Source organism: Podarcis tiliguerta, assembly GCF_965153285.1.
Source record: "Podarcis tiliguerta genome assembly, chromosome: 4".
Taxonomy (NCBI): domain Eukaryota; kingdom Metazoa; phylum Chordata; class Lepidosauria; order Squamata; family Lacertidae; genus Podarcis; species Podarcis tiliguerta.
This window is the reverse complement of record NC_139537.1, coordinates 5,773,439-5,790,645: the sequence shown is the minus strand read 5'-3', so window position 1 is coordinate 5,790,645 and position 17,207 is coordinate 5,773,439. Positions and strand designations below refer to the sequence as shown.

The window sequence follows — 17,207 nt, the reverse complement described above, 5'->3', positions numbered from 1 at the left end:
ATAACGTTCTTGCTGCTGTTGTTGCGTATAAGAACAGCTTACATTCCTTTCTATTTATATCACTCCCTACAATGCCCAATAAGAATGCTTCCGGTTTCTTTATAAATGTATATTTCAACATTTTTAAAATCCCATTATATATCATCTCCCAGAAGCTTTTCAGTTTTTCACTTTACTTGATCCTGGAGAGAAACTGGTTCAGCTGGACAATATATAGTGAGTGTTACAAAGGGGTGCCACCACTCAAATAAAGTTTTGGTCAGCTTATGAATCTGAACAGTGGTGTAGCGTGGGGGGTGCAGGGGGGGCCGGCCGCACCGGGCGCATCATCTGGGGGTTAGGGTTAGGGGGTGCAAATCCATGGGTTAGGGGGCGCAAATTACTTGCCTTGCCCCGGGTGCTGATAACCCACGCTACGCCACTGAATCTGAATGAATAAACAGGATAGGGTAAACTGATGGACCAAGATGTATGCTTACTATGTGAAGCTCCCACCTAGATCTATGCTTTTTCTTTTCTCTCTGCAGATAATTCCTTTGAGAGGTTGATAGAAGAGCCCCAATTAAACAGAGGCGTCGTAAGTAAAGCTTTCAGTTTTTATTTCTTTAAAATACACAATTCATTAAGAGGCATGTTCTTTTGACATTGCTCACTAGCAGGTCGCCTCGCGTGCAATGAACGTTACGGGTTCTCAGAATTTGCCGTAGTAAAAGGTGACAATAGTTTTATAGTTTTTTTTATAGATTCATAGAATTATAGAGCTGGAAGGGAGCCATCTAGTCTCTACAATGCAGGAATTCCTGCTGAAGAATCTCTCTCATAACATTGGAATTGAAGCTGAATGTTGGGAGATTCAGGGCAGATAAAAGAAAGAACTTCTTCACACAGCGCGCAGTTGAACTATGGAACTCCTTGCCACATGAGGCAGCTGTGACCACAACCTGGATGGCTTTAAAAGAGGATTAGACTAATTCACAGAGGAGGAGAAGGCTGTCGAAGGCTACTAGCCAGGATAATAATAATACTAATACTAAAGGTAAAGGTAAAGGTACCCCTGCCCGTACGGGCCAGTCTTGACAGACTCTAGGGTTGTGCGCTCATCTCACTCTAAAGGCCGGGAGCCAGCGCTGTCCGCAGACACTTCCAGGTCACGTGGCCAGCGTGACAAGCTGCATCTGGCGAGCCAGCACAGCACACGGAAACGCCGTTTACCTTCCCGCTGGTAAGCGGTCCCTATTTATCTACTTGCACCCAGGGGTGCTTTCGAACTGCTAGGTTGACAGGCGCTGGGACTGAGCGACGGGAGCGCACCCCGCCGCGGGGATTCGAACCGCCGACCATGCGATCGGCAAGTCCTAGGCGCTGAGGCTTTTACCCACAGCGCCACCCGGGTCCCTTTTAATACTACTACTACTACTACTACTACTACTACTACTACTAATAATTATTATTATTATTATTTATATCCCGCCCTCCCCAGCCGAAGCTGGGCTCACAGCGGCTAACAACAGTAAAATAATACAGCATTCTAAAATCAATTCATTATAAAATCAGTTCAAATCAAATTGATGGCAACCATTGGGCTAGAGTTCTATGAGGATTACCAAAGGAGGGGGTCCGACTGTGCCTTGGCCAAAGGCCTGGTGGAACAGCTCTGTCTTGCAGGCCCTGCGGAAAGATGTCAAATTCCACAGGGCTCTGGTCTCATGAGACAGAGCGTTCCACCAAGTTGGGGACAGTACTGAAAAGGCCCTGGCTCTGGTTGAGGCTAATATGACTTCCTTAGGGACCTCTAGGGTGTTGCTATTTATGGACCTTAAGGTCCTCCGCGGGGCATACCAGGAGAGGTGGTCCCGTAGGTACGAGGGTCCTAGGCTGTATAGGGCTTTAAAGGTTAAAACCAGCACCTTAAACCTGACCCTGTACTCCACCGGGAGCCAGTGCAGCTGGTATAGCACCGGGTGAATATGCTCCCATGGCAAAGACCCCGTGAGGAGCCTCGCTGCAGCATTCTGCACCCACTGGAGTTTCTGGGTTAGCTTCAAGGGCAGCCCCACGTAGAGCGAGTTACAATAATCCAGTCTATAGGTGACCGTCGCGTGGATCACAGTGGCTCTGTGTGTCTCCACAGTTGGAGGCAGCAGTGCTTGTGAATCCCAGTGGCTGGATACCACAGGAGGGGAGAGTTGCTCTTGTGTTTGACTCCCTCTTGCGGGTTTCCTGCAGGCATCTGGCTGGCCACTGTGAGAACGGGATGCTGGACTAGATGGGCTGTTGGTCTGATCTAGGAGGTTCTGCTTAGGCAGTGGCGTAGCGTGGGTTGTCAGCACCCGGGGCAAGGCAAGTAATTTGCGCCCCCTAACCCGGGGCAAGGCAAGTAATTTGCGCCCCCCCCCCGCTGCACTGTCCCTCCCCCAGATAGTCCCTCGCTCTCTCTCCGCACCGCACCTCACGCCTGGCACCCTCCCCTCCACAGTGGGCGGCGACCCGGCCGCTCGGATCGGATTCGCACAGCCAGCACTGCAGTGAGAGAGAGTGAGTGAGCCAGGTAGGGGCAGAGAGCTGCGAGTGCGAGCGCCCCCCCCCAGATGTTGCGCCCGGTGCGGCCGGGCCCCCCTGCACCCTCCACGCTACGCCACTGTGCTTAGGTTCTTATTCAACTGATTTACAGCACCGTCCCATTTACAGTCATACCTTTGGTTACAGACACTTCAGGTTGTGTTTTTTTGGGTTACGGACCGCCGAAAGCAGGAAATACCGGAACGGGTTACTTCCAGGTTTCGGCAGTTGTGCATGCGCAGAAGTGCTAAATCGCACTTTGCGCATGCTCAGAAGTGTCAAATCACATTCACGCGTGCGCAGACGTGGTGCTGTGGGTTGCGAATGCTGCGGGTTGCGAATGTGCATCCCGCACGGATCACATTCGCAACCCGAGTGTCCACTGTATTTATTTATTTTTAATTGCAAACAAAAAGAAAGAAAGAACTTTGGCCTACATCCACAGCGATCCATTAATCCCAGTCTAAAAATATATATCAGTATAGGCAGCCCATATATCACAATAACTATCCAAATGAGATTGATGATTAGAAGGTATACAGTGGTACCTTGGTTCTCAAACTTATTCCATTCTGGAAGTCCGTTCCAAAACCAAAAGTGTTCCAAAACCAAGGAGCACTTTCCCATAGAAAGTAATGCAAAATGGACTGATCCGTTTCAGACTTTTAAAAACAACCCCTAAAACAGCAATTTAACATGGATTTTACTATCTAACGAGACCACCGGTCCATAAAATGAAAGCAATAAACAATGTGCTGCAGTCACACAATCAATCAATCATTCAATCAGTAGTTGAACTGGATTCCACACAGTCACAAAAATAAAGAGTCGCAAAAATGCAAAATAAATAGCGAAAACAGACAGACCTCAGCGTAACACTCAAAACAGAAGTGTAGCACTCAAAACAGAGCACGTTCGGCTTCTGAAAAAGGTTCACAAACCGGAGCACTTACTTCCGTGTTTGCAGTGTTTGGCTTCCAAGTTCTTTGAGTACCAAGGCGTTTGAGAACTAAGGTACCACTGTACTGTACTTTCAAATGTAGAAAGGTCAGCGAGATCTTCAGACCACCGAGTGACGGGTGGTGGATCTTTATCCTCCCAACCTTGAAACATAGCTGTCAACGTTTCCCTTTTTTTAAGGGAAATTCCCTTATCCTGAATAGGATTCCTGGCAAGAAAAGGGAAAAGTTGACAGCCATGCCTTGAAATATCTTTGCCTCCGTAAGGGCTCTCAGAATCCGCTTTCGTTGCCCCCCTGTTAGTCCACACATCTCAGGAACTGTCACTCTAAAGAGCCTTTAACTGAATGAGACTAGAATCAGAGTTGGCTGAGACACCTGAGGGTCATCCAGCCTGACCCCATGCAATGAGATCGCCTGCTGAATTGACTGGGGATCTTTCCATGTTGTCTGGCTCTGCAGAGGCACCCCCGTTACCACTGCACGGTGGGCGCCGGGAACAGAGGATCTGCCGGAGCAGTTGATCCCCCGACGGGAGCCTCGCTGGAACTGATCCCCAAGAGCATCAAACAGAAAGTGGGGAGTGGCGGAACGACTGTCAGAATCATCCTGAAGGAGCAGAACAAAAAAGGTAACGTCAGTTCAGGTGAACACTGCGATGCGCAGCCAGCAGCACGTGAGTTCAGTCTCCCTATGAGATGAACTCACAGTTTCTTTATGTAACCACCCAAGTAAAAAGCCTGCCTTTCCGGGATCAAATCGTGAACTGAAATGTGAGTAAACCTCTTGTTACTTCACTCAGAAAGACTCTCGTGTCTTTATTGTTTTAGGAGGGCTTAAAGGGGACACCAGGAAATGATCTTAACTAAGAGATTCAAACAAATCTACAAACTAGCTTCCAGCTATATTGAGGGGAATCAGCTCTGCTACACCACTTACTAGCGTGAGAGAACATGAGTCATACCTCATGTTACGTTTGCTTCATGTTACGTTTTTTCAGGTTGCATCCCACGGCGACCCGAAGGACTGGAAAGGGTTACTTCCGGGTTTCGCCGCTCGCGCATGTGCAGAAGCGCTAAATCGTGCTTCGCGCATGCGCACAAGCCCCAAATCGCGCTGCGCACCTGTGCAGATATGGTGCTTCAGATTGTGGGCTATTCATGTTGCGAACAGGCCTCTGGAACGGATACCGTTCACAACCAGATGTACTACTGTACTTTTCCAGGGAGTCTTCTCTTCTCATGAGGTAGCCAATGTCTTGGAGCCTCAGCTTCAGGATCTGTCCTTCCAGTGAGCACTCAGGGCTGATTTCCTTCAGAATGGATCGGTTTGATCTTCTTCTCAAGAGTCTCCTCCAGCACCTTTACCTTTTACCTTCCTACTATCATTAACTTTCCCACACATCTCAAATGGCTTGAACTTGGACTGCGCTCTTTATTTTTTTGTATTTTCACCTGTGGTCTTCTCTCTCTCTCTCTCTCTCTCTCTCTCTCTCTCTCCAGCTTGTGTGTACAACGGGAAGACCTACTCGCACGGAGAAGTGTGGCACCCCACGATCCGCCACTTCGTGCTCCTGCCCTGCATCCTGTGCACATGCAAAGATGGGAGCCAGGATTGCCGGAAGATCACATGCCCCAAGGAGTACCCCTGCGAGGAACCTGAAAATGTGGAAGGGAAATGTTGTAAAGTCTGCCCAGGTAATAAACAGACACACTGACTGCATTTCATGCTTGTGTGTATTACCCCTTTCCTGTATAGGACTGGGGGGGGGTAGACTAGATGAACCTCAGGGGTCCCTTCCAAGTCTACAATTCTAGGATTCTAGGACCAGGAAGAATACTAAGGCGGGGCGTGCACAGAAATGCATATATTCCCAAAACACTAGGGGAAAGATGCATGCCAAAATGTGAATTTTAGGCAACGCTGAATACGAAAATGTGTACGTTAGGAGGAATTTGTACTCAGATCGCAAACTGGTGTGGAAATGTGGAGAACGGATAGACACCATATATTACAAGGACAGGAAGAAACATTACAGACAGAATAATTGCCACACACAGGAAAAACCAGAAGAGAGTTTGAATGCTTCACCTGTGGGTATATTAATCATTTCATGTGCCGATACGAATGGAAGACGTTAAAACTGCAGCTGCGATATAAAGGATTGCTATTTCGACTGGAGCCTAATTGGAATTTGTAAGATCTTGGAACGCAGAAATAAAGCAAATCATCAAACCATCAATTCTAGCTCACAGGGGGCCACCTAAATTGTTTAATTTGGCATCTCGGTGATTGGTATTATTAGTTGCATTGTGATTTGGCATTGTTATAATGAGGCTGGGTCCGCGGGTGGCGCTGTGGTCTAAACCACAGAGCCTAGGGCTTGGCGACCGGAAGGTTGGCGGTTCAAATCCCTGCGACAGGGTGAGCTCCCGTTGCTCGGTCCCTGCTCCTGCCCACCTAGCAGTTCGAAAGCATGTCAAAGTGCAAGTAGATAAATAGGTACCGCTCCGGCGGGAAGGTAAATGCCGTTTCCGTGCGCTGCTCTGGTTTTGCCAGAAGTGGCTTAGTCATGCTGGCCACATGACCCGGAAAAACTGTCTGCGGACAAATGTCAGCTCCCTCGGCCAGTAAAGCGAGATGAGCACCACAACCGCAGAGTCGTTCGCGACTGGACTTAACTGTCAGGGGTCCCTTTACCTTTACCTTTTTATAATGAGGCTTATTATTGGATTATTGTAATTGAAAACTAATAAAAAATATTTTTTAAAAAATGGAAATGTGGAGAGTGGGAAAGTGGGAAAAATGAGAATATGGGAGCTTGCAAAGTGGATGGATTGGCCCATTCCAATGCAAAGGGTGGGATGCGGGTGGCGCTGTGGGTTAAACCACAGAGCCTAGGACTCTGTGGTTCAAATCCCCGCGATGGGGTGAGCTCGGCCAGTAAAGCGAGATGAGCGCAGCATCCCCAGAGTCGATCACGACTGGACCTAATGGTTAGGGGTCCCTTTACCTTTACCTTTAATGCAAGGATACACCATGGTTATGTGAAGTCTACAAATCACTGGGTGCAAATGTGGCTCCCGCATCGCTGCCAGGAGAAATTTCACAGGGTTCCCTGACGGATGAACTTTGGAACATGTTGCTTGTATGCAGAGCTGCCACCTCTGAATTAAATGCCACTTATTTATAGCTCTGCCCGAGGAAGAAAATCTCAAGGAAGAGGCCACGGCCGGCTGGGGCGTCCAAGAACCTCGACTAGACACAATAAACCCAAACTTAATTTATTAATTACTCTGCAAGCAAAAACAGAACATTACCAGTGGCGGGTGAAGGAAACACCCCGAGGGCCAGACTACGTCTCTTCGTGAGCCCCTTGGCAGGCCAAAGATAAATATGGCAGGCGGTTGGAAAACAGGAATGATGCAGGGAGAACCGGGAAGAGTGTAAATGACACCTTGGCATGGGTGTGCGAAGGAGCCAGCGGGGTGTCACTCATTTGGGTCCTGGAACTGGGGCCATGCCATGACCTGAGGCTTTGGCAGACTGTCTGGCCAGAGTGGTGCATGCTCTAGTTATCTCTCGCTTGGACTACTGCAATGCGCTCTATTTGGGAACACAGGGCAGGGGAAGGAAATGTGGTTCATGTTGTTGTAAACAAAAATTGCCCTTTTTCCCTTATGGGGTATCCAAAAGCCCATGTAGAGTACATAGGTTCTCTACTGGTAGGAGAAGATAACAGAGGCCAACCAGAGAATATTGAGAAGCAAAGCAGCTAGTAAGCTTGATCTTTATTGATCTGTTGCAACAGGGTGCTCCCCTCACCCACAGGAGAGGAGGGGGAACCCAGAACAATGGTGCGCAAGGCCTTATAAAGACTTTTGAAATTGCCACCCTGTAGATCAAGACCACCCCCAGAAACATCATACATACATCACAGAAGGGGTGTAACCTAAGACCACTCCCCAGATACATCATACCTACATCACAGAAAAGGTGGTCTAAAACAGAAATTTGAAAGTTTTTTTCCTCCTGTCGTTGTTTATCTCCTGTTTGGCAGGTTACTTGATTGGATTGCCTGGGGAGCCCGGCCAGTCTTTTGTAGTGATAAATACTTAGTTCCTGGGCCAGGTCACAGGCTCACACCCTATTCATATCTTAAATGTGCCCTTAAGACAGGATTTGTGAGGAAAGAGGCAATGGGGAGGTTTCCCACTTTGACCTTGCAGAGAAAACATTTGCTCAGTTTAGAAATCAAAATGGTTCCAGGTCGGTCTTCCTGTGCTGATCTATGTACATGCTTGGTTGGTACACTTATGAACATTACCATATATCTAAGACCTCAAAATTCCTATCACAATATGAAGGAGTGCAGAGGTGGTGTGGGCAGCGGGATGAGCCAGGCTGTCAGGAGTTCAGCCTACACTTGAGTAGGACCCTGGCAGAGACACATACCTGACTGGCATGTTCCTTCCCTCCTGGTCAATTATTTGGGAGCTTCGAAAGCTTTCTTCAGTCATCACAATGACCGATGCCAACAGAAACTGGCACACTTAGGGATCTGCAGAGTTTGCGTATCTTGCGTGACAGACCTCAGCAACTCAGCATTTTGGCTAATCTACCTTTATTTACATATAAACACACACGGAGCACTGCAACATGGCTCCCTCTCTCTCTAACATCAGACAGCAAAGAGAGAAAGAACAAAGGACAATAGTCCCACTTCATGGAACACAGTAACACAAACATCCTGTCTCCTTCACGTGCCACTCTGTGGAGTCAAAACGCATACCGTCATGTGATAGACAACAATCCCATGACTGCAGTCATGGAGCAGGAATTCTAACAGGCTCTGTGCAAGGCAGTGGAGAAGCAAGGGAAGGAGGGAGGGACGCTGGGGGCAGCAGTTGCAGCGTGTAGCCTCGAGCGTGGGGGTCTTTTGAGGTAGAGTGGATGGGGGGAGCGGTGGTAGAGTCATGTTTATTATGCGCAGAGCTTGGGATGCAAGCACACGCCACGCAGCCGAGGAAGTGGTGTGTTGCGGAGCCGGCAGAGAGAGCTCTGGACTGCGGGAAAACATCCGGAGTGTTCCCGCCTCCGACGGGCGCCCGAGGCACACAGGCACCAAGGCCCCGCTCCGCCTCGCTTACCTCCTGCTCTCCCCTCCCCGGACTCTCTGCCTGGCACCCTCCACGGCTTGGCGCCCTGGCTTGCAGCGCCACTATGCCCAATGGTAAAGATGTCTCTGTTTGTGTGTGTTTTTAGAGGACAAAGAGGCGCCCACCGACAGCGAGATCGATACCACCAGATGCCAAGTGTCCGTCTACATGTTTGTTCCGTCCTCTGCCTCAGAGAACCCCAAAGAGAACTTGAGGAAGATTGCGATCGAGCGGGAATCCTCGGAAGATGTCGAGATCTACATCTGGAAGCTCGTGAAAGGTGAGGAGCTCTTTCGAACCTGCAGCGCTCTCGCTTTTGTGCAGCTGGGTTTTGGCCTTGCTTTTAATGAGTATTATGAGTTTCATCTATTTACTTCGAGGACTTATACACAGTCTTTCAACCAAAGCATTTTCTCTTTTTTAAATAATAATTATTATTTATTTTCCATTTAAACCTGTTTCATTAAATTCTTCATCAGCCAATTAGTTCAACACTTGTAAGTAGAGAGATATGCAATTTCTTCATTAACCAAACTTTTTTCGAATAGCTATAGACATCAGAATTGGACATTTGCTGATTATACAAAGCTTCACAGCCTGCTCTCCTCTGGGTAAAGTCTGGAACTGTGGTTCATTTCAGAGACTTTCAGAGACTTCAGTTTGTTAGTTTTGATGTTTTGAATTATTCCACAAAGTTTTTCACGTTGTTATTGTTTCTGCCCATCATGTTGCTTTTAATAGAGAATCAGGCAATAACCTGGGAAGTAAGATTTACTTACTTAGAATCTGGCCCAAATATAAGCCGCACCTTTAATGCAGAAGTCTGATTGGCCCTAGAACAATAGGCTTCAGAATGCAGCAGTCTGATTGGCCCTAGAACAATAGGCTTCAGAATGCAGCAGTCTGGTTGGTCCTAGAACAATAGGATTCAGAATGCAGCAGTCTGATTGGTCCTAGAACAATAGGCTTCAGAATGCAGCAGTCTGATTGGTCCTAGAACAATAGGCTTCAGAATGCAGCAGTCTGATTGGTCCTAGAACAATAGGCTTCAGAATGCAGCAGTCTGATTGTTCCTAGAACAATAGGATTCAGAATGCAGCAGTCTGGTTGGTCCTAGAACAATAGGATTCAGAATGCAGCAGTCTGGTTGGTCCTAGAACAATAGGGTCCAGAATGCAGCAGTCTGATTGGTCCACAGGAGCCACCCAATCCAGCTCCAGGTGGAAGTGAATCCGCAACCTGATTGGCCTACAGGCGAATCCCGGAATTAGCCAATCACGTGGGGCCCATTGTGTAAATAATGTATATAAAGCAGACATTCTGGGGGAACTTCCATTCCTCCTCACCGCTATGAGCTGAATAAAGAGCACGAAATCCACTCTCGACTCTGAGTATATTTCACAGCGTGAGAGTCCAAACTCAAAGCTACTCGGAAGGAGGGGGTAATAAATACTTCCAGAGTAACAAATGCTTTCTGGACCGAGAGAGCAGGTCACCCAGATCCTTGTCAAGTTTGACCAGTGATATCGCTTACAACCTGTCAGCGGTGGAGGCGCAATGTTTGGGGTTGGGTTGCCGGTTTTATACGGCGTTCGTTGGGTGGTCCCTAGGCTGGAGGCCAGAGGAGAGGAGCCACCCGAAAGGAGTGATGTGGAAGGAAAGATTCTGGGCAGCGGAACAAGCTGAACTGAATTTCAGGTTTTCCCAATGAGTTGGCCTCCCAAAAAATCACGCGCAGAAGGTTGGCTTGTGAGAGATTGTCCCAAAGTCGCTCGGTGAACTTCAAGGCCGAGCCAGGATTCGAACCCAGGACTCCTCAATCCTGGCACTCTAACCGCTAGACCACACAGCCCTCCAGGCTTGATAGGAGGCTGGTGGAGCACCGTCGCCTCTCCGCCGGCCACATTGCGGTGTAGTGGTTGGGCTAAGGCGAGCGAGACTAGGGTTCGAAAATCCTCGCTTGGTCACGAATCCTCCCTGGGGCGTTCCATGTCTCACTATCCATTGGCTTAGCCTACCCCACAGGGTTGTTGTGTGGCTAAAACAGGGGAAGGAGGAGCCCCCTAGACTGCTTTAACAGGCCTACCCATAGATAATAGAATCATAAAATTACAGAATTTGAAGGGACACCAAGGGTCATCTAGTCCAACCCCGCAATGCAGGAGTCTCATGGGGAGCGGGGAACAACCTTTATTATTAAAGGTAAAGGTACCCCTGCCCATACGGGCCAGTCTTGCCAGACTCTAGGGTTGTGCGCTCATCTCACTCAAGAGGCCGGGGGCCAGCGCTGTCCGCAGACACTTCCGGGTCACGTGGCCAGCGTGACATCGCTGCTCCGGCGAGCCAGAGCCGCACACGGAAACGCCGTTTACCTTCCCGCTAGTAAGCGGTCCCTCTTTATCTACTTGCACCCGGGAGTGCTTTCGAACTGCTAGGTTGGCAGGCGCTGGGACCGAACGACAGGAGCGCACCCCGCCGCGGGGATTCGAACCGCCGACCAGTCCTAGGCGCTGAGGTTTTACCCACAGCGCCACCCGCGTCCCGTAACCTTTATTATTATTATTCTTTAATTGCATTTATTTAATTGCATTTGTGCCCCACCTTTCCCCCCTAAGGAGCTCCAGGTGGCGTACATGGTTCTCCCCCTCCTCATTTAACCCCCACAACAACAACAACCCTCAGAGGTAAGTCAGGCTGAGAGAAGGCTCTCAAGGCCACCCAGGGAACTTCATGGCCGAGTGAGGATTCGAACCCTGGCCTCTGTTGTAAACAAAATCTGCCCTTTTCCCCTTATGGGGTATCCAAGTGCCCGTATAGAGTCCTTTCCCTATCGGTAGGAGAAAAGAACAGAGGCCAACCAGAGAATATTAAGAAGCAAAGCAGCTAGTAAGCCTGATGTTTATTGATCTGTTGCAACAGGGTGCCCCCTTCACACGCAGAAGGAGGAGGACCCTGAACAAAGGTGTGCTCGCCCTTATATGGACATTTTAAATTGCCCGCCTTGGAGTCCAAGACCACCCCCCAGATACATCATACCTACATCACTGAAAGGGCGGTCTACAACAGAAATCTGAGTGTGTTGTTTATCTCCTGTCTGGCAGGTTACCTGTTAATGCTTACTTGATTGGATACCCTGGGGAGCCTGGCCAGTCTTTTGTAATGACAAATACTTAGTTCCTGAGCCAGGTCACAGGCTCACACCCTATTCATACACAGACATACCCTTAAGACAGGATTTGTGAAGGAAAAGACAACGAGGAGGCTTTTCCATTTTCCTTCAGCCTTGCAGAGAAAACATTTGGTCAGTTTGGGAGTCAAAATGGTTTCAGGGCTGTTTTCCTGTGCTGCTTCAGACATGTGGTTTATATATTTATGTACGTGTTTGCTTGGTACATTTATTATATATATATATATATATATATATATATATATATATATATAACCTTAATTTTTTAATTTTAGTGTGTTAGGAAGAGTGGGTGGTGTGGGGCGCTCCCCCAATTTATTTATTTTTCACTGAAAGTTCTCTGCAGAAAACATTTCAAGTTTTTGGGTTAGTTTAGGTTACATCTGCCTTCATGCAGAGTTGTGGTCCCAAAGCCCCTCTGCCAATAAATTCTTATCATTTTCATTATCATTATCATTATCATTATCATTATCATCATCATCATCATCATCATCTCTGGATCCATCCCGAGTTTGAGGGCCCATTTCACAGAATCGCAGAATTGTAGAGTTGGAAGGGCCCTCAAGGCGTCATCTAGTCCAACCCTCCGCTCTGTGTGGATGGGGGTCCAGGAGGGGTCTCTCAGAGCAGGGCCTAGACCCCCAAACCTTTATTTCTGAGTGCCCCAGATGTTTCTCAGTAGGTAATTAATTTTGGGGAGATCGAATGGGAGTAACCGGGTAGGATATTTACACGAGGAAATAAACTAATTGAAGGTGGTTTTATCTAGAGTTGCGGGGGGGGGGGTGTTCAGGGGGTGATAATTGAAGGGGAACTGAGTTTATTTGGAGCAGGATCTGTGGTGAAGTTAATTGGAAGGACTTGACCTAAAGTAATCTGGGGTGGAGCCCCAATTAATGGGAGACTATCTGGCAAAGGGCTGGATGTAAATATCAGTTGGCATGCCTTCTGTGGCATTCAAATTATGGATCTGCATTGTGTACGTGGGAATTAGCATATGCAAATTCCATGCAAAGTTGTGGCCCGAGGCTGCAGCCCCAGATCTTTTATGTGCCTAGCAAATTGCCCCTGCTTTAAGTCTCTTGGCAGGATTCGCCTCCGTGACTCAATGTGGGCGCCCACCCACCCTCTCTCTCTCTCTCTCTCTCTCTCTCTCTCTCTCTCTCAGAAAAAAGGCACCTCAGTCCGTTTTCCACTTTAAACAATTGACTCAATGGCAGCGGCACAGAAAGGCGCATAAATCTGCAGACAAATATTTTTATATTTCCTGTTTGAGCCACGTTTCAAAACGTCGGGGGATTAGCAGAAACCCAAAACCCAGTTGCTGTGTCTGCCAGGACGGATGAAATATGTACCACGTTTGGCGGGAGCTGTGGAAAAAAAGGGAAGGGCAGGGCAGAGAGGAGAAGGTTTCTCTTAGATAGGAGAAGGGATGAACGGGCAACATAAAATAAATGTCCTTTTTATGCGCCGTGTTACAGCAGGGCCAGAGCTCCAGGTGGTTTGACAATAGAGCCAGAGTCATAGGATTGTTGGAAGGGACCTCCAGCGGTCATCTAGTCCAGCCCCTGCAATGCAGGGATCTCAGCTGAAGCATCCATGACAGATGGCCAACCAACCTCTGCTTAAAAACCCCCAAGGAAATAGTTTGAGGCTGTTCTTAGGTTCGCTTCCAGCGACATACCTGAGGCCGGGGAGTTGTCCACGCGAGTGACATAAAGGTGGTCGAATCCTGGCAAGACAGCATGGCCTGTGCCACTTCAGTCTGCATAAGAACACGAGAAGAGGCTGCAGGATCAGGCCTGTGGCCCATCTAGTCCAGCATGTGGTTCTCACAGTGGCCAACCAGATGCCATTGTGGTGTTAAGCTGTGAGCCAGACCAGGGGCGAACAAAGGCGTCGTGACACCCGGGCAGGGCGTCGCTACGTAGAGCACATGTGCGGCATCACTACGTACGACGCATGCGCTGTACGTAGTGACGCCGCACATGCGCTGTACATAGTGGTTTGCCGGAGGCAAGTTATATAGCTTAGCAGAATTTTACATTCCCCTTTTAAACGCATAGTGGTTAGCTTGTTGCAAGCTTGTTTAAGCTTCTCAATATTAGATTCCTGGTAAGGTAAAGGTAAAGGGACCCCTGACCATTAGGTCCAGTCAGAGACAACTCTGGGTGTGCAGCGCTCGTCTCGCTTTACTAGCCGAGGGAGCCGGCGTACAGCTTCCGGGTCATGTGGCCAGCAGGACTAAGCCGCTTCTGGCGAACCAGAGCAGCGCACGGAAATGCCGTTTACCTTCCCGCCGGAGCAGTACCTATTTATCTACTTGCACTTTGATGTGCTTTTGAACTGCTAGGTTGGCAGGAGCAGGGACTGAGCAATGGGAGCTCACCCCGTTGCAGGGATTCGAACCGCCAACCTTCTGATCGGCAAGTCTTAGGCTCTGTGGTTTAACCCACAGCGCCACCTGCGTCCCTTTAGATTTCTGGTAATTTCCCTTATATCCCTCTTAAAAGAATAGACACGACACAATCTTGTGTATAGTATATATAAAAGAAGTTTACTCACACATTCAGTTCACAAATGGATCCCTGAAGGCAGACTTAGTTACAAAGTATATACAAGTGTAATCTATCCCATATGGAGATAGTCCCTTTGTCCTCTGTTGGCTAGAAGCATCTCTAGCTAAAAAGCTGCTGTTCCAAGGATGGAAGAAGTCAAATAGGGGAGAGTATGCAGCGTGCCTTGTCCTTTTCTGTTACCTGGACAGGTAAGGTCACACCCACCTCTAATCACATGTAAGAGGAAGTATGTCCCAGTCCAGGAGGAAACAGGAAGTTCTGACTGGCTGGACCAAACATCCTCTTGCATGTCCACTCTAGGAAAACAAGGTATGTTGTACTTGACTGCTATCTAAGTATCACATCCCACATAATTTTCTAAACTATGCATCTGTGTCTGGTTCTTGGTTTTTTTGTAGGAATCTTTCATTTGATCCAGATCAAGAAGGTCAAGAAACAAGAGTTCCGGCAAGAAGTGCAGAACTTCCGGCTGGTTTCCAGGACAAACGAAGGTATGGCTAACCCGAGCTGAGCTTTCGAAGGTGGCGTGGCGGTTCGGATTGGGTCTGTTTGGGGCTTTGCCAATCCAGCAGGAGGAACAACCAAACTTACAAAAATGTCTTTAATTCCCCCTCCCGTCTCTGTTGAAGCATAAAGGTAAAGGTAAGGGTAAAGGGACCCCTGACCATTAGGTCCAGTCGTGACCGACTCTGGGGTTGCGGCGCTCATCTCGCTTTATTGGCCGAGGGAGCCGGCGTACAGCTTCCGGGTCATGTGGCCAGGATGACTAAGCCACTTCTGGCGAACCAGAGCAGCGCACGGAAATGCCGTTTACCTTCCCGCCGAAGCGGTACCTATTTATCTACTTGCACTTTGAACTGCTTTCGAACTGCTAGGTTGGCAGGAGCTGGGACCAAGCAACAGGAGCTCACCCCATCGCGGGGATTCGAACTACCAACCTTCTGATCGGCAAGTCCTAGGCTCTGTGCTTTAACCCACAGTGCCACACGCGTCCATTCCGTTGCAGCACAGCTGTCAACTTTTCCCTTTTCTTGTAAGGAATCCTATTGGGAATAAGGGAATTTTCCTTAAAAAATGGGAAACATTGACAGCTATGCGTTGAAGCAGGAAAGAAGAGGTAGAATTGCAAGACCAGTGGGGGGGGGGGGTTGGGGGCGTGCAATAAAATTCAAAGACAAGCTGCCATGAAACATTTGGCTTTCTTAGCTGTTGAGGTTAATGCACACACCCCCCCCCCAGACACTTTACTTTCTGGTACAGCTCACAACATCGAATGGGGGCTGCTTGTAAAACTAAGCATGCCATGCGAGGCAAAGCCCTCTTGGGAGTCTACCACTGAGATTCCAGGTTGGGGTGTGTGTGCCGTGTGTGTTTGAATGCTCCCCAGTGGAAAGTAACTCCCGGCTTGCAGAACACTAACACGCCAGAGAAAGTTTGAAGTCTTTTGGTTAAGGAGGGGAGAAGAAGAGGCCTGGGAATGATATGATAGGGCAGCCTTAGTCAGCCTGGCACCCTAATAATAATAAAAAATTAAAATAATAATAAATAATAATAATAATTTATTGTTTATACCTCACCCATCTGGCTGGGTTTTCCCAGCCACTCTGGGCGGCTCCCAACATAATATTAAAAACACGAGAAAACAAGAAAGAAGATTCCACCTAAACATTAGGAAGAACTTCCTGACAGTAAGAGCTGTTCGACAGTGGAATTTGCTGCCAAGGAGTGTGGTGGAGTCTCCTTCTTTGGAGGTCTTGAAGCAGAGGCTTGACAACCATATGTCAGGAGTGCTCTAATGGTGTTTCCTGCTTGGCAGGGGGTTGGACTCGATGGCCCTTGTGGTCTCTTCCAACTCTATGATTCTATGATCAAACATTAAAAACTTCCCTGAACAGGGCTGCCTTCAGATGTCTTCTAAAAGTCAGATGTTTATTTCCTTGACATCTGATGGGAGGGCGTTCCACAGGGCGGGCGCCACTACCGAGAAGGCCCTCTGCCTGGTTCCCTGTAACTTGGCTTCTCGCAGCGAGGGAACCGCCAGAAGGCCCTCGGCGCTGGACCTCAGTGTCTGGGCAGAACGATGGAGGTGGAGACGCTCCTTCAGGTCTACTGGGCCTTTGAGGCCGTTTAGGGCTTTCAAGGTCAGCACCAACACTTTGAATCGTGCTCGGAAACGTACTGGGAGCCAATGTAGGTCTTTCAGGACCAGTGTTATGTGGTCTTGGTGACCGCTCCCAGTCCCCAGTCTAGCTGCCGCGTTCTCTGTTCCGAAACTAACACTTCCCCAACCTGACAAGCGCCGGAAAGGAACAGAATGTGGGGCGAGCTTCAAACCTGCTGCCCTTTTAGACTTAACCAGGTGTGAACACATCGCTTTAAGATAAATAGATAAAACTTTATTCGCATTAGCCAATGGCCATAGCAATAGTAAAACATTACAGTATATGCAGAAAAGGAAATTGGATATAAGAGCACAATTTAAAGTCCTGAATCAGCCGTCAGTTAGTGGCCCTTATTCTGATTGCCCTGGCTATGAACCTAGCAACCTTTGCTGTTATCTGCTCATTTTGATCTGTTAGAAGAAAGGACATTGTGGCAGTGGTTGAGCGTCCTGGGATGGTTAGGACGAGAGGGGTGATGATCTCGTTCCTCAGGTCTTTGTAGAGAGTACAGGACAGGAGGACGTGTGCCGCTGTTTCGGTGCTACCATCTCCACAGGGGCAAAGATGTTTCTCAGGCGGGATCTTTTGGAATCGACCCTCAA

General features: G+C 48.5%; 2 protein-coding genes across 2 annotated transcripts in view; one reads left to right on the top strand and one right to left on the bottom strand.

Moving 5' to 3' along the window:
- The window catches only part of LOC310676834 (tigger transposable element-derived protein 1-like), a gene marked incomplete at its 3' end in the record, with an annotated part of 1,439,559 nt that overhangs the window by 29,916 nt on the left and 1,392,436 nt on the right, over window positions 1-17,207 (bottom strand). The window lies entirely within an intron of this gene.
- CHRDL2 (chordin like 2) overlaps window positions 1-17,207 on the top strand; it is a 42,219-nt gene that overhangs the window by 19,597 nt on the left and 5,415 nt on the right. The window contains exons 6-10 of the mRNA XM_083436640.1: window positions 528-577; window positions 3,981-4,149; window positions 5,021-5,215; window positions 8,784-8,957; window positions 14,842-14,934. Of these exons, the coding sequence (XP_083292766.1) occupies window positions 528-577; window positions 3,981-4,149; window positions 5,021-5,215; window positions 8,784-8,957; window positions 14,842-14,934 (681 nt within the window). The remainder of the gene's footprint in view (window positions 1-527; window positions 578-3,980; window positions 4,150-5,020; window positions 5,216-8,783; window positions 8,958-14,841; window positions 14,935-17,207) is intronic.